At 44.4% G+C, this 24,263-nt stretch overlaps 1 protein-coding gene across 1 annotated transcript; it reads left to right on the top strand.

The window, feature by feature from the left end:
• The first annotated feature begins 3,057 nt into the window (after positions 1-3,057).
• YIPF6 (Yip1 domain family member 6) lies at positions 3,058-12,465 on the top strand. Its single transcript, XM_035113847.3, has 7 exons — positions 3,058-3,209; positions 4,530-4,658; positions 5,621-5,699; positions 6,261-6,303; positions 7,151-7,276; positions 9,164-9,321; positions 10,418-12,465. Exons 1-7 carry the CDS (start codon positions 3,153-3,155, stop codon positions 10,531-10,533), a joined length of 708 nt encoding a protein of 235 aa, XP_034969738.1. The 5' UTR covers positions 3,058-3,152; the 3' UTR covers positions 10,534-12,465.
• Positions 12,466-24,263: the final 11,798 nt, after the last annotated feature.

The following is a 24,263-nucleotide window of genomic DNA, read 5'->3' as shown; positions in this document are numbered from 1 at the left end:
GAGTTGAGCTTTTGACCACATTCAGGCTCCAGGACAGCTAAACTAGGAGGAGGAGGGGCGAGGCAGTGGACAAATCCTGGTCCTGCTTCCTCTTTGAAAATAAATAAATAGGTGGGGTAGGATGGGGAAACACAGAGGTTCAGAGAACACAGGACGTAGAATGGGTCTTTCTGTAAAAGACCCAGTGAAAGTGTTTTAATTCCTTAAGAGTTACATGAAGAATTTAACAGAAGATTCTCCTGCAAAATGTAATCCTTGGGATCTCCGTGGAGGAGGTTTAGAATACTGTAATAGAAAGGCAGAGTTGGGATTCACCCCAATGGTCATCTAGTCCAACCCCCTGTAATGCAGTAATCATAGCTAAATTTTTTAAAGGCAGCCAAGATCCTCCCATTGTTGAATTCTTCTCCTCAAACCAAATTCCGTGTTTCAGCTGAAATACAAGAGAGAGAGAAGGAAAGAACAAACACCCATGTCTCCTGACAAATCTTAGGGCAGAAAGCCATTCAACCCCCAATTAATTAATTTCTTGTTGGTTTTTAAGCAGAGGTTAGATGGCCATCTGTCAGATTCTTGAGCTATGATTCCTGGGTTGGAGGGACTAGATGATCCTTGGGGTCTCTTCCACCTCTACAATTCCATGGTTCTGCATTAGTGGAGATAGTGACTAGGACTGATGGGCTTTAACAAGGATTAGACTAGACAAATGTGTAGAAAACAAACCTATCTATGCCTGTTAACTGGAATGGAAGCTTTCTGCTCAGCAGTATTAAACATACAGTATTAAATGACAGATCATTCCCATCATATTGTTACACACCACCCCAATCTCCACAGCTGTGCAAGATTCCAGGGGTAACAGGCATTTATTCCAGGCTCACATGTCCTTTGAAATGAGGCACAGCAGAGACGGTGGTGTCTTTATGATGTAAGCAACCCCCATTTTGCTTGGGGACTACTTTCTGGGTCATCATGTGTGTTGGCAGAGTGCACATAAGCCCACCCTGCTCCGTTGCACCCTCTTCTGGGTCCAAAACTGGTCCATGCATGTTCACATACTGTGAAAGCTCACAAAACAGGAGACTGCATGTTTATAGTTTACTTACATATATATGCAACCTGAGCATACTATGGAGGGATTCAAAGCCTTACACTCAAAACGGGTTCTGACTCTCTCGTTGGCTGCAATGTTGGGTCCAAAACTGCCAGCCTACAATTGTGTTCTGACCCCGCTTTCTCTAGCTGGCAAACTGCTTTCCAAATGTTAACTACCATAAATTTCCTTCAGCTTACATCATCGCCCACTCCAATTCTGCCCCTCCCTCCTGAAACTCTGCCCTTTTTGTCTCTTAAAGGTAAAGGTAAAGGGACCCCTGACTGTTAGGTCCAGTCACGGACGACTCTGGGGTTGCGGCGCTCATCTCGCTTTACTGGCCAAGGGAGCCGGTGTACAGCTTCCGGGTCATGACTAAGCTGCTTCTGGTGAAGCAGAGCAGCGCATGGAAATGCCGTTTACCTTCCCACCAGAGCGGTACCAATTTATCTACTTGCACTTTGATGTGCTTTCGAACTGCTAGGTTGGCAGGAGCAGGGACAGAGCAACGGGAGCTCACCCCATCACGAGGATTCGAACCACTGACCTTGTTGATAGTAATCACTCTGTCTTTGTTTGCTTAATGACTCAGGCTGGCCTGGACGCAGGAAGATTTGTTTGGCCTGTATTTTACCCATGCTAAACACAGTGTCCGGCAATCAGAACTTAGGAAACTCCAGGCACCCCACAAATTCATAAACATATGCATAAAAGGAGGCTCTGGGGGCTTTTGGTGGGTCAAGGCCAGAGCCACTGACTAGCCTGACTATTGGTTTAAAAACAGGAAATGAATTTTTAAAATGTTGCATAAATGGAGCAAAATTCAGGCAAATAGTAAAAGAAATAAATATGCATCCTGACACTGATGCTAGTTTAAGATACAGAACTTTGATGCTATTCTTTTTTTACTGAAAAAATGTGACTTAACCCAGTGGTACCGGTAGTGTGCTGGTCAGTGTTGGGCTAGGACCTGGGAGAGACCAGGTTTCAAATACCACTACTTGGCCATGTCTACTGAGCACCACCTTGGGTGACCGGTCAGTCACTGCCTCTCAGCCTAACCTATCCCACAGTGTTGTTGTGAGGGCAAAATGAGAATGGTGAGAATCATGTATGCTGCCTTGAGCTCCTTGAATGGAAAAGTTGGGATAGAAATGTAATCAATAATGAAATAAATTTGTATCCTTCGTTTTCCACTTTGCAGAAGTGTGGTTTTATTATTGGAGATACAGTACATGCTTGAAAGCTATGATTATGGATCTGAAGCATAAATTGTAGCTCCTGTGGTTTTGACCCTCAAAACATTAATCAGGAAAAGTTCACTTTCTTGCCAATTCAGCAGTTTCATGTGGGATTTTATATTTTCTGACTCGCCGATCAAATAGAGGTGGACCCCCATTCGGCAATTCCTGCGATGGCTGAGATTCCTGCATTGCAGGAGGTTGGACTAGATGACCCTCTGTACCCTTGCACCTCTGCAATTCTATAATACTATGGATCTGTATTAGTGGAGGTGGTAGAATAGCAACAACAATAACAGTATAATACCTGGGAGCCACCTTCCTGGGGTTAATATCCTGAAAGGTGGCGTAATATTAACCAAAACAGCTCCTAACGTCCATCAACCTTCCACTGCCTACAACTCCCATCAGGCCGCGCCAGCGCTACCACCGCCCCACCAGTCCAGCGCCGTCCAATCAGCCCGCCGGCCGCGCTAGCTGATAGTGATGGGAGTTATAGTCCAAATTCCCAGGTTGGGGAAGGGACGCTGTCTCTTATAGTCATATCAAAACTTGGGGGAACATAGTGTGCGTTGACTCAGAGTCGTGGGGAAGTAGAAGAGGGGCCCTTATGCTCCCTTATAAGAAATTCGGCTCTCTCTTTCCCCACCAGCGGCCTCGCGCCCTGCACCCCACCTCTGGCTTCAGGCCTATGCCTCCTGCGTTGCTATAGCAACAGAAGCGCCTGACACTAGAAGGATGGCGCGGTATGATGACGCACACGCAGTAGGGGGCGTGGTTGCTGGCCACGTCGTAGCTCCATAGCAGCTGGGTCCAAGATGGCGGCAGCCGAGGAAGCGGCAGCGATGCGGGCTGATGGAGGCACAAAGCCGCTGGTGGGTCGGAAGGAGAGGCGAAGGGAGGGGAGGGGAACCTGCTGAATAAGGCCGCGGGGAGGGCGTGAGACCCCCTCAGGCGCAGGGCTGACCGACGGAACTCCCCGCCACAAGATGGGATGACGTCAGAAGCAGGGCGCTCCTGGACCCCAAGACCTCCTGCCCGACTAAAATGGTTGTGACCCCCACTCCACTCCCCTCATAGCGCTCTCGGAGGGAGGGAGGAGACCAAGGGCAGCCGAACCTCCATGTCCCAGGCAGTCTACCTTTGAGCACCAGCCAAATACTCGGGAAGGGCAGCTCCGGGCTTCTCCACCCTCCTCCTTCGTTGGTTCCCTGGGAGGCTGACAGGAGGCTGGGCAAAGTGGGACCTTCGAGCTGACCCAACAATGTTGTTGTGTTCTTATGTTTAAACTGAAAAGAGGCGAGTGGGGGGGGGGGTGATAACTGCAGCCTCCCTCCCTCTGTGGTTCCAATCTGCATTGCCATCAGCATTATTCTTGCTGCAAATCATTACCAGCCTTTCAGTCATATGTGGGTAACAAAAATTGAAACAAGCTTAGTATTGAAACACAATATTAAAAATAGTTTAAAACAACTTTAAGAAACAGCCCCCAAATTTTGTTGAATCTATATTTGTCAGTGAATATTATTGTTGTTATTATTTTTTAACTTTATATACTGCCCTTCATGGAAGATTCATAGAGCGGTTTACAATATGAAAACACAAAAACACATAACATAATAACAAACAAAAACAATAACCTCCCCCAGTTATTTTATTATTTATTAAATTTCTATGAGAGCTGCAAAAGCGTAAAATAGGATGCTCCTAATTAGAACATGCATGTATCTTGTGGGCAAATGCTGGAATCGTAACAGCACCATGTTCTGCAGGTGTCCGACTCCAGCCTGTTAGCGCATTACAGGAAGTTGGACTAGATAATCTTTGGGGGTACCTTCCAACTCTTAAAATTCTATGATTCATTGGAGGTTTTTTTAAGCAGAGGTTTGATGGCCACCTGTCAAGGAGATGTGCAGGGAGTTGGACTCGATGACCCTAAGGGTCCTTTTCCAGCTCTACAGTTCGGTTATTCAGTGTAGAGCTTTAGTCTGACCTAAAAAGGCCATCATAACCATACATTGTATATTTTGTTTTCCCCAAGAATGCTACCCCTCCCCACTTTTGCATGCTTAAACTTCAAGTGTTACATCATTTGTTTCAGTCCTTTAAAATTGTAAACTGGCTTGGGTGGTGCAGAAAGGTGGTGCATAAAAGCTAATAATAACAATAATTAAAAGTGTGTTGAAAATATGCAGTTTGCAGGCCTTGCAGATGTGTCAATATCGGAAGATATTCCAGTAGAAGGAGAAATCACAGTTCCTGTGGGATCTCGTTCCCCAGATGAAGACAACTCCACCCTGGATGAGCCGGTTAAGGACACAATTGTAAGTGTCTTGTAGAGGCTGAGGGGTAGAAATTTAAATAATATCTTAAAATGATGCTCTCCGAGTTTCCAAGGGTGTTTGCAATTTATGCAGGTTAATTTTGGGGGTTGGCTAAACCACATCACCTCTTCAACCGAAGATGTGTTTTACAGTAATTAATAATGTGGAAATTTAAGTGGCTCTGGCACACTGCTCACTTGATAGGTGTGTAATAATTAGATTATGCCATAGGGTGCAACCCAAGAGTAAGCTTAGTTTGTAGGGATTCTGTCAGAAGTCATGAAAATAAATGCATCACAGCTCAATCTTATTGTCTGTAACGCAATATCTTAATGTTAACATGGAATGCCATTTATCAAGGCCATTTATCAAGACTATAACTCAGTGGTACAGCCTTGTGTGCAGATGGTCCCAGGTTCAACCTCCAATGGCATGTCCAGATAGGGTCAGGATAGGTCCCTGCCTGGAGCCCTGGAGAGATGTTGCTGCCAGTCAGTGTAGACAATACTGAGTCTTGACTCAGTATAAGGCAGCCCCCTACATTCCTGTGAAGGCATCTAGGAGTCTTGCTGCTTGTTCCAGGCTGAGGGGGTGGGGTTGGTTTGCGTGTGTCACAGTAAACCTGACATTTTTGCTGTTGACATAGCAGGGAGGCCTGGATCAGACCCATTGTTAGTATCTGGAGTACCCCAGGAGCCAGTTAATCCTTGGGCAGCCCAGCTCTACCACCCAAATGCCCTGTTTTGTGGGTCTGCACCAGCAACCACAGATGGTAGCTTCTGCTCACCATGCCTTCAGCTCAGTGGAAGCACTCTGTTGATAAAACCCAACAGAGAGGAACCTGAGCCACGTCCTGACCCCATCCAGCCTGTCAGTTTGTGGGGCGGAGCAGGGGGTTAGCATTGCTCTAATAGCAAAATTTGTACAGCCCAGTAATACACCCCATTGCTCAAACTTTTCAGATGCGGGACCTGAAAGCAGTTGGGAAGAAATTCGTCCATGTCATGTATCCCAAAAAGAGCAGTGCCCTCCTGAGAGACTGTACGTGCCAGATTCATTTCAAAGCTTTGAAACCTGTGGAAATAAATCCACTTTTTTCTCTTACTAACCTGTCTAAAAATCAGCATAAGGAGTAACCATTCAGGTGTGGTGGGGATGGAAGAGAAGTTTTAAGTGAAATATTTGGTGGGTTAAATTCTCCATTTGAAACTTAATGTATTGATACAGGGATTCAACCTGACATTTGTGCCTAAACAACTCAGGCCCCAAATACCCAAAAGGCCACCTTCTTCCCTACAGACCTTCGGGTGCTGAGGGGGCCCAGTGGGTAGCCCTCTGCCTTCAGAGGATACAGACCCATTTTATTTCTGTGATTGCAAGTTGTTTAAACTCTTCTTAAGGTTCTTTTTTAATGTTGTAACCTGCCCTGGGCCCTTTAGGATGAAACATGAGGAATAAATAAATAAATAAATGAACAATTTGATACCCTACATCAAGAGTGACTGGGGAGGCAGTGAGTGGCTGGAGGAAAAGGAAGTCATGCTTTTCCTTAGCTTCCCCCTGCCCCCTTCATTGGTTTTCTCTCTTTTTCTTTTCTTCCAGGGGATTTATGGGGTCCTCTAGTCCTGTGTGTTTTACTTGCCCTGTAAGTACCTGCATTCCTCCTTTCCCCTTCACTGCTCTGGGATTTGTTGGGGGAAACAGCCAAATGCAGTGCTGAAGCTACAATAATAAACCAAAGCAATGTAGAATATGAATAAAACAATGCCACACTAATATTTTTTTTTAAGCCAGCATTTTTAAAGATTATGATTCTCAGGATCCTCATATGGGGCCTACTCTGGGTGTTGGCAGTTGCTGCAACAGACTATGGGCTGCACAAGGGCTTCTCCTTTTTGGCAGAGGGTAAACTTTATTTATTATTTATTACATTTATATCCTAATTTTCCTCCCAGGGAGCTCAAGATGGTGTACAATATTCTGGTCCTCCCTGCCCTTTTGTCCTCACAACAGGACTGAGAGTGCAAGGTCACACCCACTGAGCTACATGGCCAAATGGGAAGATTTGAACCATGGTCTCTCCTAGGTCCTAGCTTGACACTGAAACTATTATGCTACACTGGCTCAACTGCCACTTCCCTCGACACGGCACCAATGTGGCAGTGAATTCTGTTGGTATAGAGGGCAGTGAAGAAGTAACTGCATGTCACCCAGACTTCTTATTTAACTTAATTACAGCACATTGCCCTTTTCTCCAAGGAGTTTGTGGGGGCATACATGATTCTTCCTCTCCTAATTTAATCCCAGTAACAACCCTGTGTGGTAGGTCAGGCTGAGTGACTGGCTCGGTGAGCTTCATGGCTGAGTGGGGATTTGAACCCTGGTCTCTCCCAGTCCCTAGTCTGACACTCCTAAACCACCACACCAGTTCTCCAGATTTGCCCGCTGCTTGCTACTGATCTAATTCCCTTGCTTCCCCACCCCTTCCCCAGAATGCTTCAGGGAGGAGCAGCAAATAGCACGGAAGACAGAGGTCCCCAGTTTGCAGAGGTCTTTGTCATCATTTGGTTTGGAGCCGTTGTCATCACACTGAATTCCAAGCTGCTTGGAGGGACCATGTGAGTGTGTGGTGGGTGGGTGCTGTAACCATGTTCTCTGGTGGCAGGGGTCTGGGGAGATGGGAGAGAGGCAGTCCTCCTTGCAAAGCTGTTCTCCACATCTTCCTTTTTTGCTTGAGTAATGACAAAGAGTCCCTTTGAAAAACAAGAAATCCCTGAGATTGTAGGCAGCCCAGTCAACCTTGATGCCAGGCCACATTCATTTCCAATATCCGAAGAGGGCAATGCAAAACTAGTTTGTAAAACTCTTTATTATATATTTGTTGTCTGTGGCTAAATTGACTATCACTCAGGGATGCAGAAATTATGTTGGACTTTCCCATTCCCACTTGGTTTCAGAAGGCCCTATGCATCCCAATTTCAGAAACGTTTATGCATGATACATGTTTCAACAGGCAGCACCTAACCAAATAAGGTCATATTTGGACCCCACCAAATTTCACTTTATTTGGTACTGATTACATACTAATACCCCCTATTACTAGTGCTCTCTGTTCATGCTAGCAGAATAACCTTTTATAGTCTGACCTTAGATTGCAAACTGCTTTGAAGTTTTTCTTTAACAATGCAGCAGTGTATAAATTTTATGAGATGAAAATAAAATAACTGAACTTTTTCACATTCCGGTGTTCTATCCAACCATGTACAATGGCTCTCTAATACAGGGGTAGGCATGGACCCATGGACAATCCAAGAATCAGCATGTTTTTACATGAGTAGAATGTGTCCTTTTATTTAAAATGCACCTCTGGGTTATTTGTGGGCATAGGAATTCGTTCATCCCCCCCCCCCCCAATATAGTCGAGCCCACCACATGGTCTGAAGGACAGTGGACCGGCCCACGGCTAAAAAAGGTTGCTGACCCCTGCTCTAATAGCATGCCACTAACTGACTCCTTGTTTTGTTTTGTTACGTTATGTTGTTAAATATGTTGATTATTTAATAAACCTTTTTTTATAATGTAAAATATAATATCCATTGAGGCCTCTGCCAAAGATGAAGACTGCCATCTGCAGGCTGCACTGTGTGCATTGTCATTTGATAATAGACTATGTTGAGTCTCCCTTTCTGCTGGATGTTTGCACGTTCTGGAAAAAGGGAAATCTTTTTCAGCTGTAAGAGGCAGAACTATGCTTCAGTGTCCCATGGACTCAAATGTCAGTGTTCATATTTGTTTGTAAATGCTTATTATTTCATAAAATTTATACACTGCTTGATTGTAAAAACAAACCTCAAAGCAGGTTACAAAGATACTAAAACAATCAAATTATCAGTGAAAACAGTTTAAAAGAACTACAGGCAAAGGTTACGTTGCAAGTTATCACATGCATTGGCAGAGCGTGCCTAAACCCATCCCATTATGCCCCCTTTTCCTGCCACTTCTGGGTTTGTGGTGATACTTGTGTGCACAGTCACATGTTCTTTGAATGTGCGCAAAATGGGAGTAGACAGTATTGAAAACATTTTTTTTTAAAAAAAACCAATAAACTAAAAACAGATTAAAACATACATCAATATTCTGCATGCCTGAGTAGGCTTGTCTAAACACAGTTGTTTCTAGCAGGTGCCAAAAAGAGCAGGGAAGGCATGAGCTTGACGTCAGTAGGCAGGGAATTCCAAAGTAGAGCTGCTGCCCTGCCACTTAGTCATATGTGCTTCTCAAACCGCATAACCACAAAGCCCTTAAGGTGAGATGGCATAAGCTTCGTTGTGAAGCCTCTGGCCATTCATGAGGGGTAATTTATGCCCCCCAATATGCTTCTGGACTGCTGTCTGGAGATCAGAATCCAGAAGCTGACCATTGTGCTCCGGAAGTGAGTGCAATACACCTACCCTTTCTCTTCCTGACACCCACCCAAAATTTAATGCTGTTTCTTCTTTCCCAAGATCCTTTTTTCAGAGCCTCTGTGTCCTGGGTTACTGCATCCTCCCCTTGACGGTGGCTCTCCTGGTCTGCAGGCTTGTCCTGCTAGCAAGCTCTGATACTCCTGGCTTCATTGTGCGTCTCTTAGTCGTGGTGGCCATGTTTGCCTGGTCGACGCTAGGTATGTTTGAAAAGGAAGTGCAGTTTGGAACCTTTTCAGTCCTGTCTGCAAATGCACACATTTAAAGCCCCCATGAGCTCAGCAGGGTTGCGTCCTCCAATTCACAGCTTTGATTTGCTCAGCACTATCAGTAAGTGGCTAGGAGAGCTGCTTTTTAAAACGTTACAGAAGAAGCGGAGCTCGTCTGTGTGGCAATGATGCTCCCCCCCCCCCCCGGTTTTCTTCAGGGTTAGCATTTCATTTAGCTTCCTTTCCTACTGTGTACCATTTTTGGTACAAAGGAAAGAAAAATACAAGTCTCACCAAATTCCTTGCATTGAATTCTATCAGCTGGTATCATGTTTGACTCTGGCGTTCTGCTGTCTAATGCACAGAGAAAGCGAATAGAGAAAAGCTTTTCTCCCTCTCGTAACACTCATGGACATCCAGTGAAGCTGAATGTTTGGAGATTCAGGACAGAGAAAAGGGAGTCCTTCCATCACAGAGTTCATAGTTAAACTATGGAACTCACTCCCACATGAGGCAGTGATGGCCACCAACCTAGATACCTTTATAAGAGGATTAGACAAATTCATGGATGAGGAGAAGGCTATTGACTAGTCATGGTTACTAGCCATGATGGCTATGCTCTACCTCTACAATCAGAGGCAGCAATGCTTCTGAATACCAGTTGCTGGAAACCACAGGAGGAGAGAGTTGCTCTTTTACTCAGATACTGCTTGAGGGTCTCCACAGGCATCTGGTTGGCCTCTCTGCAAACAGGATGCTGAACTAGATGAGACACTGGCCTGCTCCAGCAGACTCTTCTTATGTTTTTAAAATGCAATCTAAATTTTCAGGTTGGTGTCCAGTGTTCCTGTTCCATTAATGCAAGGGGCATGTGACAATGGAACATAACTTTCTTGTTACCTCTGCTCCCCATTGCACACCTTCACATAAGCTCTGGAGGGTTGGGAAGTGTCCTCCTGGGAAGATTTTGGGGTGCATGTGGGGCACAGAATAAATGTAGGTGCTGCTGGGTCTGCTGTGGATACAACCACAATTTTCTGCTTTTTCAACTGTTTGTGTGTATTCTAAATATTCCTTCTCTTTTCAGCATCCACCGCTTTCCTGGCAGACAGCCAGCCCCCAAATCGCAAAGCCCTCGCAGTCTACCCCATCTTCCTCTTCTATTTCGTCATCAGCTGGATGATCCTCACCTTTGCCCCATAGTGACACAAAATCAGTGGAGACCTCAAGGATGAATGAAGGTGGCTTCTGTCTCTGTTAAGCCTCTCAGTTGCTGGCTTTCCCCAACATTGCCCTCTAATTTATCTACCTGTATTTATGCTGTGTGTTGGACAAAGGCAGGACTGGTCCCCAGGAGTGTGCTGAAGGTCCCTTTTGTGTTTCTGATTCCTCTGAGAATGCAACTGATGTCTGTCTGCTCTTGTAAATACTGTACCCACGAGGGGGCAGTGTTGCCCTTCCTGAAGAATACTGCTGATGCATAAGAAAGTAGAAATCCTGTCTTGATCCATCAAAGCTGTTGATAAAGGCAGATAGCAAAATATACCCAACCTTAACCAGCTTATCAGAACACTTGGCGCTTTGTCTTCTGTACATCAGGACATTTTCAAATGTGTGTTATCTGTTGATGGGAGAATGCTCGGAGAATGTGCCCTTGAAGTTATACAAAGTGATGCAATAGTTTATGCCAACCATGACACACCTTGTTGCCTCCAGAGACTATAGGACTACAACTCCCATCATCCCCTACCGGCACAGGCATGCTCACCAGGACTGATGGATATTGTAGTCCAGCAACATCTGGAGGATGTTAGTTTAGCAAAGGCTTATTTTTGTGGTCTTTAGCATGTCCACGATAGATTTGCTGCCGCCGCCCCTAATTCTTTGTGGAGATGTGATGCAAGGTTAGTGGTTCCTTCCGTACAGGGAATTATCTCTCTTGAAATGCAAATGTATTTTGGAGTGACTTCTGAAAAGAATGCTTGAGTTATGCTGTCTATAGGTTACATTGTGTTGTGAGTACCTTGTGTTACTTGCAACTTATTGGGCAGATTATACTTTTTCTAACTGCAAAAGAAAACCCACTATTGCCCTTCCAACAGAACTCAAATTAACTGTTACAAATCTTGTGGACAAAGGAAAGAAAAAATAAGCAAATAATCTCAGTATGATTCCCCCTCCCTCCCTCCCTCCCTCCCTCCCTCCCTCCCTCCCTCTCTCTCTCTCTGTGTGTGTGTGTGTTTTGTGGCTAACAAGTCAGAAATTGACATGGGAATGCTGCCCAGTCTTAAGTCCCAAGTGACCCAAGTGGTGGTAAATACCTTTTAATATGTCAGGACTTCAGCATTCAGAACACAGCCTATGGGAGCCTGGTTTCTCCTCCTCCTCCTCCTCCTCCCCCTCCTCCTCCTCCCCCTCCTCCTCCTCCTCCTCCTCCTCCTCCTTCTTCTTCTTCTTCTTCTTCTTCTTCTTCTTCTTCTTCTTCTTCTTCTTCTTCTTCTTCTTCTTCTTCTTCTTCTTCTTCTTCTTCTTCCCCCCCTTGGTTGAGAAGTAGGGATGTGGGGCAAGCGGTTTCCACGTCCCAACTCCATATAGACATACTATTGCAAGGCAGCTGCAAAAAAGCCACCATCTTGGTGGGGAAGGAAGACTCTCAGGTGTGTGAACTGGGTCCAAGCAATGTCAGTCTGTACTCATCCAGGTGCTAAGAGGCTTGGAGAGTCATGCCCACCCGTCTGGGAAAGGTGCACATAAGCATAAATTTTATGCGTAAATCTCCATCCGTGTTGTGTGTGCCAACATTAGATTTGATGATTATCTACAGCCAGCTTTTGGTATGTCAAGAGGGAGGCATTGGGAAAAGAGCAGTTTTTATTTTATTTTTTGTCATTTGCCTTAATAAACCTGAGATATGTTATCCAAAAACACTAAATTTTAATATATGATCCATGTTTTCCTCTGCTTGCTGTCTTGCCACTTGCTGGAGGCATGAAAAGAAATCTCTACCCATCTTAATTGTAACTCCAGTCTTGTGTATAGCTCACTGCTGGTGTGTGTGTGTGTTTCAGTTGGGGAGCAAAAGGTGTAAATTGTTTTGATTGCAAACTTTTATAAATAAAAATGCTGAAGAAAGCGTTTGGAATCTATTCTGTCTCCCAAAGCCTGCCGAGTAAAAACAAAACAAAAGCTGCTTTCATTTTCAAATGTAGATACAGTCATACCTCAGTTTAAGTACGCTTTGGTTTGAGTACTTTCACTTTAAGTACTCCGCGGACCCGTCTGGAATGGATTAATCCACTTTCCATTACTTTCAATGGGAAAGTTCGCTTCAGGTTAAGTACAGACTTCTGGAACCAATTGTGTACTTAAACCGAGGTACCACTGTACTTGGCAACATCCAAACTTGTCTGTTTCAACTTTGTACCAACACTCCCAAATCAGGGGCAAGGTCCTGTCTTTTAAGGACCATGCTTCCTAGAACAAGCAACATGACTGAGGTGTACAAAGTGTTTTTAAGACTGAATGAAGATATTTCAGTTGTGGGGCATGCTGGAGGAGGAACATGGTAAATTGAATGTCTTTTGTTGGTGATCTGCCAGTGAAGATGATTACATGGTAAATGATGATAGACAAATCTTGGCTACTGAATTCACTCTGGAAAAAAGAGTGAATGGGAGGCTCTGAACAAGCCGTTTTCTGTTTCAAGAGGCTGAAAAGCTGTCAGCTCTTGGGAACTCTGATGGGATTACTGTAGTGATTTGCGAGCTGAGGAATCAACATCTTGGACCCAAAGCCATGTAAGAAGCCTAATGGACATGGGATCTGCAAAAGTCTCCCTTTCTTAATTATTTCTGAGCCTTATGATTTATAACAGAAAGATATGGAACTGCTGGTGGAAATTTACCTTTGATGCTTGAATTGCTTTCTGCCTTCAAGAAGAATGGAAGTCATTAAACAGCTGAAGGCAGAAGAAAAAAGCCTACTTTAATGGTTTGAGTCAAGGAAGTTTTAAATAAGAATTTTTATTTTTTTTTATTTTAAAAAAATGGATTTTATTGAAGTCTCAAAAAGAATATGCAATATATTTTTAAATGAAATTTAAAAAATCTAATCCAAATAAAAACTCAAAAAAGAAAGAAGAGAGCTTTTGATTCTTCGTCTGTCAGCTATATATAAAAACTTGTTGAAGCACCCACTCCAGGATAACACCCCAAATTCCACTTTCTATAAACCAGTATTTTCTTCAATTATCAAACCCATACAAGTTCATTTTCTTTTTCACACAAAGTCTATAAGAAGTTTCCAGTCTAGTAAATGTAGACAATTATTTTTCTCTGAGCAAACACATGAATTCCACCATCTCAGCTAAGTCCAGTAATTTGAACAACCATTCCTCCACTGTAGGTAATGGTGAATCCTTCAATCTTTGTGCACATGAAAGTCTTACCACTGTGATCGTATATTAAAATAAAGATCCATAGTCTCTAATTGTTTATCCATAAGTCCCAGCAGGAAAATTACCCTTCGAAACCCTCCTTATCTGTAGGTATTTGTATTCAATATTTTTTAGCTTTTTTACATGTCCACCAAGATTCTATTAACACTCTTTTAGGCAGGAATTCACAAACATGATGAGTGAAATCCTGTAAAAAAAAACCAAAAACTGACAGAAAGGGTCTCATGAGCCAGAGGCTTGTTGAGGCTGTTCAAGAAAGATTCCTTGCGTGTCAGCTGAGCTGTCTCAAAAAAACAACAACACTGAGGAGACCCTCCCCTGATCCCAAAGAGGATGTCCTCTTTGGAAAATGAGAAGGGTCTCCTCATGAGCCAAGAGGGCTCTCCAGGGTGCTCCCCGCTTTTGAGTGAAGATTATCTTGTAACTTTGCCACAGCCCATACAGCAGGCAGGGGTACAGGCTGGAGAGGTGGCCTTTCCAGAGGCTATCTAGTGAATCTGTGTTGGGACATTTGAACTCAGAACCTTGCAATTCACAGCACAGGCGGATTCTTGTAATGGGGGTCCTTTCCTTGCAACACAGAAACCAAAAGATACCTGGAATAACTACACAGCTACATAAAGCTGGATCCGACTGTACCTAGCGCCTGGACCTGATGTGGAGTTGGCACAATATATGCCACATGCTGGTCTTCCCTTCAGAAAAAACCAAAGAAGAATTCACTGTGTACAAATTTTCAGTCCTGTTCCCCAATGCCGTCTTAAATCAGGCTGAAGACAAAGGACTTCCCAGGGAGCCTGCAAAGAAGAATGGCCCAGTGGGTAGAGTAATCTGATCACACTTTCCCTACGCTAAGCTCTGGCCCACTCTTCTGCCTTCTGCAATGACATCATCTGACATCATCCAATTCTGATTCTAAAATTCTACTGGCCCCTTCCTCAGCATCTGCAGGGTTGCCATAGAGAGGTCAACAAACTTTTTTTTTTTTTTTACATCATCATAATTCCGTTGTCTACTCCTTACCGGACGCTTCCTTGGTAAGCACTGGTGAGGCAAGCTTCTCTAATGACCCACAACCCAGTTTCACCCCTGTATAAAGGGAACGTCCTCTTGTCATCATGGCAGGTAGGAAATTGGGTTATCTAGGTGCTTAGAAGGAACCCTCCATTGTCCCAGGGGGCTAGAGAGAATCTGAGAAGCAAGCAGTGAGACTGAGGGTTTGCATCTAGGGAACAGGTGAAGTCTTTGGGCAACTTATAGCTGCATACATGCAGGGCCATCTTAAGCATATCTGGTGCTGTGGTGCGACGATTCCTCCGACGCCCCCCCCCGCCCCGTTTCCAAGTGCGCGCACAGGCGCAGCAGCGCAGCACTCTCCTCGCGGCCTGGCGCCCTGCGCCACCCAGCCTTGCCGTAGGGCCAGCCCTGCATACATGGAAGCTGGGCTAGACAAGAGAAAAGAGGTTTCGGTTCAAAAGCTGAAGGGCACAATTTACCCAAATTAGTCACAGCTAAGTCCTAGGGACACCTAACAGTGCTGAGGTTAGCCATCCCTAAGGCCTATTCCATGGCTTTTGGTGGTCAATAGATGTGCCCACTAGGTCAGAGGTACTTTCAAAAGTGTGGGTTTATTTCATTTTGCACCACAGCCAATGTGCATTTCTAGAACAGGCAAAAAGAAGGAGTGTGATACAGGTTCCCACCACTCTCAGGCGCCACTACCACCTACTCACTGATCTAATAGCCCAACTGTCCATTGCTTTGCACCCTCTTTTGCATCATAACATTCTCTTGGCCACATAGAATCTTGGGGGTTATACTGTGGAGATGGTGGCAAACCAGTTCATACAACCACAGTTTCCATGGGTGCCCCTCTTTCGGTTGCTGACTTTCTTGGTATCTGATGAAGTGTGCATGCACACGAAAGCTCATACCAAAATAAAACCTTAGTTGGTCTTTAAGGTGCTACTGAAGGAATTTTTTATTTTGTTTCTTGGGACCAGTTTGCCTCCCGGCCCACTCAGCCATTTCAGTCTTTGGAACTGACATTCTTAAGGGTGCCACATAATTGCCATTCTGTCTTTGTAGGAGCTTCATCTTTTAGTGTTGCAGTACCTACACTTTGGAATGCACCTAGAGCCAGTGTGATTGTAGTGGTTAGAGGAGTGGACTAGGACCTGGGAGAGACCAGGGTTCAAATCCTTGCTGAGCCATGAAGATGATCTTGAACCAGAAAAGACGCTACCCAAAGGAAGTTTGCTACTCCAATTCTTACTACAGTATAACCAATCTTCTTCACCTGTAGCAAAAACAAGCTGTAGAACTGGGTTTTAACTTAGCTACTCTTGCTAAGTTTAACTTAGACCCTCTTGAATTCAGCAGGCCTTACTTCTGAGTAAACATCCATAGGACCAGGTCCCACAAAGCAATGGATGAAGAACAAATGCTTCTGCTCCAGAGAAAGGAGAAGATTGCAGCCTTCATTCTGCTGCTTGGAGAGAATAGTTTCATTTTAAGCTGATTTGTCTGAGCTGCCTCCCTTTTCTCTCAGTCCCGGAGTTCTCTTGATAAAGTTGCAAGGGGAGAGAAATTGCATATAACCAATTGCAAGTTTGCATGTGATGCTCTTCCCAACCTCTTTTTTCATTTCCTGCCTCGACACCATGATGAGCAAAGGAACAGAGAGGCATCTCCCCACTTTTTCAGGTAAACGGTGAGAGGTATAGGCGAATAGCACAGGGTTAGCCTGACCCTTTAGCAAAGTGGGATTGGTACTTTTCCAGCAGGGTGGTGGTGGGAGATGAACACATTTTGGAAACGCTGCAAAAAGGAAGTTTGCTGCTGCAGTTCTTTTTATAACCAATCTTCTTCACATGTAGCAAAAATAAACTTATATGTTAAGGATGCTGCACCCCTATTATTCTTACCTGGGAGAAAGTGCCAGTGAACTCAGCTGTGCTTGCAATTGTAGACTTAAATGATAAGGTTTTATCTTGGCTACCCTTGATTGGAAGTAAGACCCTCTTGAATTCAGCAGTAAACATGCATAGGATCAGGCTGCAAAAAGCAATGGATTCATTTCAACCAAAATGCAGTGTGTGTGCATATATACTTCCCCCTGTGTGTAACATAGTGTTTATAGGTCCAGTATACCTGAAGGAGCGTCTCCACTCCCATCGTTCTGCCTGGACACTGAGGTCCAGCTCCGAGGGCCTTCTGACGGTTCCCTCGTTGCTAGAAGCCAAGTTGCAGGGAACCAGGCAGAGGGCCTTGTCGGTGGTGGCTCCTGCCCTGTGGAACGCCCTCCCATCAGATGTCAAAGAGAAAAACAGCTACCAGATTTTTAGAAGACATCTGAAGGCAGCCCTGTTTAGGGAGGCTTTTAATGTTTAATTGTTTTATTTCATTTTTCTCTTGTAAGCCGCCCAGAGTGGCTGGGGAAACCCAGCCAGATGGGCGGGGTATAAATAATAAATTATTATTATTATTATTATTATTATTATTATTATTATTATTATTAAGCAATATAGATGTATATATGAATGATGGGGTGGGGTTAGACAGTGGTTGGTGGGTGTGGGTGTGGGTGTGGGGGAGAGAGAGAAAGAGATGCATAACTGCTCTGAAGGCCAGATCACCTGTTTTGCTACTTCTTTAGAAGAATAGATATGTATTCATTATTTGCAGAGAGGACGTACAGAATCTTAAAGGTTTCTATATATCTCTCTACTAGTAGTCTGTGTAGAAGGGATCTTTTTAGTAGCTTATATCCTAGCAGTTATCAGCCATTATTTGCATACAGTAACAAGTGGTTGAAAGTAAAAGTGGTAAGATTATGAAGCTGCTGTTGGGAATCTTAAAAATAAAGAGGCAGCAACAAATGGTTGTTCAAGGTCTTTATAAATGACTTGGATGAAGGAATTAAGGGGGTGCTCATCTGATTGTAGATGACACCACGCTGGGTGTCATTGCCAAACTAATGCCGCAGAAGGCAGAATTGGGATTCAAGATGACGTTAACAGATTGGAAAACTGGACCGAAACTAGCAGAATGATTCCAAGAGGGACAAATGTAAGGTTCTTCAATTAGGCAGGAATAACCAGATGCACAAATATACAACATGGGGGACACCTGGCTTACCCATGTGAAAAGGATCTAAGGCTCTTTAGTAGGCCACAAGTTTATTATGAGTCAACAGTGTGATGCAGTAACAAATAAAAAATAAAAAATGCTAAGGCTATTCTAGGCTGCATCAAGAGAAATATAGTATCCAAATCTAGGGAAGTCATAGTACCATCTTCTGCTTTGGTGAGAACCCTCCTGGAGTACTGGGTGCAGTTCTGGGTGCAACAATTTAAGAAGGATATTGACAAGCTGGAATGTGTGCAAAGGAGGCAACCAAGATGATCAAGGGTCTGGAAGCCAAGCCTTATGAGGAATGGTTGAGGAAGCTGGGTATGTTTAGCCTGGAAAAAAGAAGACTGAGAGGAGATATGATAGCCATCTTCAAATATCTAAAGGGCTGTCACATGGAAGAGGGAGCAAGTCTGTTTTCTCCTGCTCTGGAGGATAGGACTGAACCAATGGTTTCAAGTGACAAGAAAGGAGATTCCAACTAAACTGTAAAACCCATAAAGAAAGTGGGGTGGTGGGTGGTGGGTTGAAGACAATAGGGCCTCTCCACATGGGGCTGTGAAGAGTGGCATTATGGTTGCTTGGCTCCAGCTTGCTACGTTTGACCACTGCGTCTGCATCCTTGCTCCAGCCTCTGAGGAGGAGGTGGATGTGGGCAGTGATATAGAATATTTCCCTTTTCATCTGAGAAATGTTGGAAGGTATGTAGCCCCTGACCACAAATTAATCAATATCAGTCTGTTGGCCACCACCAGGGTGCATAGAATCCATTTCCTTTGCCCCGTTGTTCATTTCTGTACAATATGGTTCAAAAGAATATTATCTGCTGAAAGTTTTAACTTTTTCTGCACACATAGTTATACAGTCCAGCACTTTCTTCCAAACCTTAGTAAGTACAGGGCACATAATGCCACTATACAAATCTTTCGTGTGCAACCCCATTTGGAATACTTTGCACCGCTCTGGTCACCTCAGCTCAGAAAAGAGTTGGAAAAGGTTTGGAAAAGATCGAGGGGGTGGAGCAACTCCCCCATGAAGCAAACTTGCTGCATTTGGGACTTTTTAGTTTAGAGAAAAGATAAGGAAAAAGCTGACATGGTCAAAGTTTCTGAAATTATGCACGGCATGGAGAATGGACACAGAGAAGTTTTCCTCACTCTCTCATAACACTAAAACTTGTGGGCATCCAATGAATGTGGGAAGATTCAGTACAGAAAAAAGAAAGAGTTTATTCATGCAGTGCTTTGTTAAAACTGTAGAACTTGCTCCCACAGGAGGCAGTGATGGCCACCAACTTGGATGGCTTCAAAAGAGGATTAGATGGGGTTATATGGGTTTGATGAAACCTGGTCTCCCCTTTTTCATACATAAGGGGAAAAGAAAGTAAAGCTCTTTCAGCAGCCACAAACCTGTCTGTGGAGAACCTATATGGACTGCCAATGCTGAGTACCTGAGGGCCCCGGTCTTGCCACTCTCCACCTGGCCCAGGGTGGGGCCTGACAGGCCTCATAAGGACTGCTGCCATGGCTGCTGCCCAGCAAGGACTGGGGTATTTTGAGGGAAGTTTTGTTGGTTGTTACTGTTGGTTGTTTGCTGCTGTTACTGATATTAACTGATATTACTGATATTAACTTTTTGTATCTTTATTTTTATGTGGAAATTGTTCAGCTTGGTTATGTAGTTTGTATTGGTGACTTAATGTACGGTATTTTATTATTTGCTGGAAGCCGCCCAGAGTGGCTGGGGAAACCCAGCCAGATGGGCGGGGTATAAATAACATATTATTTATTTATTCATTTCATTTCATTTCATTTCATTTATTAAGATCATGTAAGCTGACACCATGGGCTTGGTGCTATGTTATTTTCTTTGCTGTGACTGCATTGCATAATAAATATTTTTAAAATTAAATATTGAAAAGAGGATTAGACAAAATCATAGAAGAGGAGATGGCTATTTATATCTTTTAATGTATCTTCCTTTTGTCTTTATTTCAGTGGTGGCCACTCAGACACATGAGGGGGACCAATCGCATCACCCTCAGTTGGCAGCTGAAGGAAACCACCTTGGGGGTTTGTTCCAGCTGCCGGATGATCTCTTTTCTGACTGCCCTGAGATCAAGAACCTGGTTGCATCCCTTGAGCCGCTCCTTCCAGAATGTCTTTCCACACCTCTGGACTCCAACGAGGCAAGTGAGGGGACATTCAGGGAGACCTCAGGAAGTGGCCAGGTGTTAGCCACAGTAACTATAAGGCAGGAGGCAAGACCTAAATGTGACACTGCCAGTAAAAACCAATACCAGAGTGAGGGGCAAATCAAAGATGGTGGCAAGGTTCCTAGTGTTACAGGAGCCAAGAGAATGTGTGTAGATACATTGGCAGGACAGCCTTCAAGCCATTTCCCCAGGATCTCTGCAGAGCCAGAACTGAGAAAAGAGGGATTTCGAAAGAGCCAGGACAGCGATCCAAAGTCTGTGGTGTCAAAGGTGCCAGGCTCTACATTTTTTAACATAAAGGGGAAGAGGAAGGCCATTTTGACTGAAGCCAAACTGGTGGGAAATTTCCTCAGAACAAGTCTGGAGTTGGAAGTGTGCGGATCTTCCCAGCATCTTCAAGAAGGGCTGAGCGCCAAGTGCTCTCGAGGAAGCCATCCCAGCCAGAGAAGTCAGGAGGAGAAATGCAAGGAGGAGAGAAAGATGCCCTGCCAAGACTTTCCGAGAAAGGGGAAGGCAAAAACCATTGGGCTCCAGCAGGAAGCTTTAAGAATGGGTGAGGACACACTGAACAGCAGCAAATCCAAGATGGGAAACAATGATTCGAAGTCAGTGAAAAATCTTGGAGAAACTAAGAGTAGAGAAAAGGCCCAAGCTAAAGGGAACCTGGCTGGGATAAAGGGAGAAAAGAATGAGGTGCCCTCAAAGGCGGTCCCCAAAACCAACCTGGCTTTGCAGATGATAGAGTCTGTGCAAGTCTTCCATCCCCTGGGCAAGAAGAAGGACATAATCTCCATGCCTGCTAAAAACATCTCTCCACTAAATTCTGCCAACAGCAGTTTTGCAAAGACAGAGGCCACATTGGAAAGACCTATGCTGAAGATACCACATAAACCCAGGCTGGTCCCCCCAACTCCACTAAGGCTAGTGTCCACTGCCTTGCCAGAGCCCCTGCCAAAGCTGGCAGCCACCCCATTGCCAGAGTCACCACCAGCACCCTCCCCTCTGTCAGAGTCACCTCCAACACCCACCCCACTGACAAGGCAGCAGGCAGATTTGTCACCTGCAAAACCTCCAACCTCTGTGTTGAATCTGCTGCCAGAAACACCCACTTTGCATTCCTCTGAAGAAGAGCCATCGCCTCCTGGGGTTTGCCAAGCCAGGGAGTGGGCAGTGCAGACCAGTGTCCCTGCAGAAGGACCTGATCCACCAATCTGGCTAGCCACCCCAGCTGAAAACCCTTGGTGGCTCTGCAATGTCTACCCACTTGCAATGAGGATAGTGAAGCCTGTTCTACTTGGGCAATCTGTGTCACCACCACAGGAAGGTCCAAAGCTTATCACACAGAGGAGGACCCCAGGAAGCCCAGAAGAGTCACTACCAGTAATGGAAGAGCAGCAATGTGCTGAGGAGGTGAGGAAGAGAAATGATCAGGGAGACTCCAGCCCCAGGGAAGGGCTTTTAGATATGGGAATAGAGGAGGAAGATGATCTCTTATAGACATATGCAAAATTATTGTGGCAAGTTTTAACATGTGCTATCCTGAGAACTCTTAGACATGCTTTGGTGATCTATCATATCCTTGGACGACAACTAAGAAGTGGACAGGAACTGAATGTTATCCAGATCTTTGGACCCAACAGGTACATGAACAGATTAAAAGAGACTTCCATTAATGTTGGGTGGAAGGAGGAGGTAAGCGATGTTGCAAATTAACATCCTCAGGGAGAAAAACTTCAAAAGCCTTTGGGGCGGGGAAGTAGCAGCTGCAGCAGCAGTTTCCAAGATCTGACCATTTCACTCCAAAGGGGAAGAAGACATAAAAGATCCACCAACCTGAAAGTTTCCCAATTTGTGGGCTATCCCTTTCAGCCAACTTTCCATCATGACTGACATCTTATAAGGCTGCCTACCCATGAGGCTGCCATTGTTCTCCAATTACAAGAGACTAATTTACAACACAAGTGTGAGAAAGCACAGTTAAAGTGGCAAGAAACCAGTGATTTCTTTTGCAGAATGTCTCATCCTAGCAATCTCTTCTCATTCCTGTTGTTCCTTCACCATTGCTCTGCACTTGTCTGGAACAGAATAGGTCCCCCACCCCCTGGTGTGCAACAGGATCACTCATTTTTAGGGGTATCATTCCTGATCCTCTGCAAGGGGCAGTTGTATTGATGTTCTTCTTTACAGTCATCTGCTGGAATGTTGCAGGTAGGAAGTGGAAGGCAAAGTGCTGACAATCATTAACAAAACTGTTGGAGTCACATTTCTGTTTACAGCAGCTCATGCCTTACAGCAAACTTTCCTAGATTTAAATGAAATCACAAACAGTTCCGAAACAAACAAGGGTCAAGGCAGCCCTCGGTGATGAAAGCCAGCTCCCCTTTTGCTTCTGAAAGTGCATTGCAATAAATAAACAAATCAGTAGACAGGATGCTGAAACATCCAGGGTTTGGGGTGCAGTGGAGAGGGACAGAATCCCCAACATTTAGATAGGAGGTGGTTATTTTGGCCCAAGGCTGTCTATTTGAGGTGCTGGTCCTTGGTGGCAAAGTGTAATCTCTCCTTACTATGTTCCATCTCCCCCCTAACAGCCAACAAGGGTTTCTGAAAAACACACTCGAAAAAGTAGACGCACTCAGGGAGGTTATTATGGGCTGTGATATGAAGTGCCAGGTGCCAAGGTGGAGTGGAAACGGTAAGGAAGGTGCCACTAAGCAATGTTCCTGCAACTCCTGCTGGCCGAGCTAGTGAGGGTTAATTGACCTTTGGAGATCATGCAAGCAAAGTGTTTACTTGTTTTACTGAGATGCATTAATGCATATTGTTGTATCGATTATATGCAAGTCACACAGCATCTTAATTATGGAGTCCATAATCTGGAAAATAACTGAATCAGATCATGCTCCAGTTAGGGATTGCTCAACCCCTAAATTCTAAGTATTCCTTGGTTCCTTTCCAAAGTTGTTTTGAGCGCTCTCTTTATTATACACACATGGGGGAGGGGACTGCTAGAGGAACAGGTTTTCTGCTTAAGATTTATAGGTTAAGGTTCTTCTATTGTAAATATTCTTATTTTTGATTAGAGTAATTCAAACCCTCACCCTCCTCTGCTTTGTGGAACTAATGGAACTCCACAGTCCTCAATAAATGACTTCCAGTTTTGCTCACAACTATCTTGCCTCTATGTTTTCTCCTTTGTCCTTTCAAAGTGGGTCGGTTTTACCATTAAAACAAAATCCAGGCATTTGTCAGACAATGGGATGCAAATTGTCATTCAGCTGATGCAACACCAATGACATCCACAGGATACAGAAGGACAGTTGCATCAGCATCTGGATTTTGAAGGGGCAAGATCTCATAAGAGATGAAGTCACCCTCTTCGCAGGGGCAGCTGTGTCATGGATCCCTGACATTTGCCAGAATGTCAGGCCCTGGGGAGGGGCGGCGGCAAATGGAGCTTTTCCATTCCTTATCAGTTCATTTACTCACTCACCTATCTACAGCATGAGCAAAACTGCCTTTGCTGCTCTGTATACTGATAGCATAGAGATTCACTGTCTTGACACACACTGTCTGCTTTCCTAGCTTGTTTATTTTCTGTTAGGGATTTATTTCATAAAATTCATACACCACTCCGTTGCAAAACAAACAAACAAACCCAAAAACCTTCAAAGCAGATTACAAAAAGAATAAAACAATGGAATTATCAGTAAAAAAATAGTTAAAAGCAACTATTTAAAACATTCAGAAAATAATTAAAATGAATCATAAGCTAAAAATTGGATCATAACACTTGTCAACATTCTACAGATCTGGGCAGGCTTGCCTAAACAGAAATAGAAAGAGTACAGTGGAGGTGTCTGCCTGATGACAATGGGCAAGGAGTTCGAAAGTTGTAGGTGCTGCTGTGCAAAACTATTACTGTTTTACAAGTGCATAATGAGTATTATGTGGCACCTGTAAGAGTGTATTGCTAGAGGAATCTTCCTGTGTGGAAGTCATGCCTGTCCACTGCATATATCAATAGCTAGCAGGTAAGCTAAAGTGTGAGGATGGGAATTCCTCTGATGCAGGAGCCCTGAAGTTGGCACTGCTGCCAATGACTTTGGGAGAGGTACACCTACGGTA

Source organism: Zootoca vivipara, chromosome Z2, assembly GCF_965207765.1.
Source record: "Zootoca vivipara chromosome Z2, rZooViv2.hap1.1, whole genome shotgun sequence".
In the NCBI taxonomy this organism is placed as follows: Eukaryota; Metazoa; Chordata; class Lepidosauria; order Squamata; family Lacertidae; genus Zootoca; species Zootoca vivipara.
Note: the sequence above shows the minus strand (reverse complement) of the source record. Positions and strands in the feature narration are given on the sequence as shown.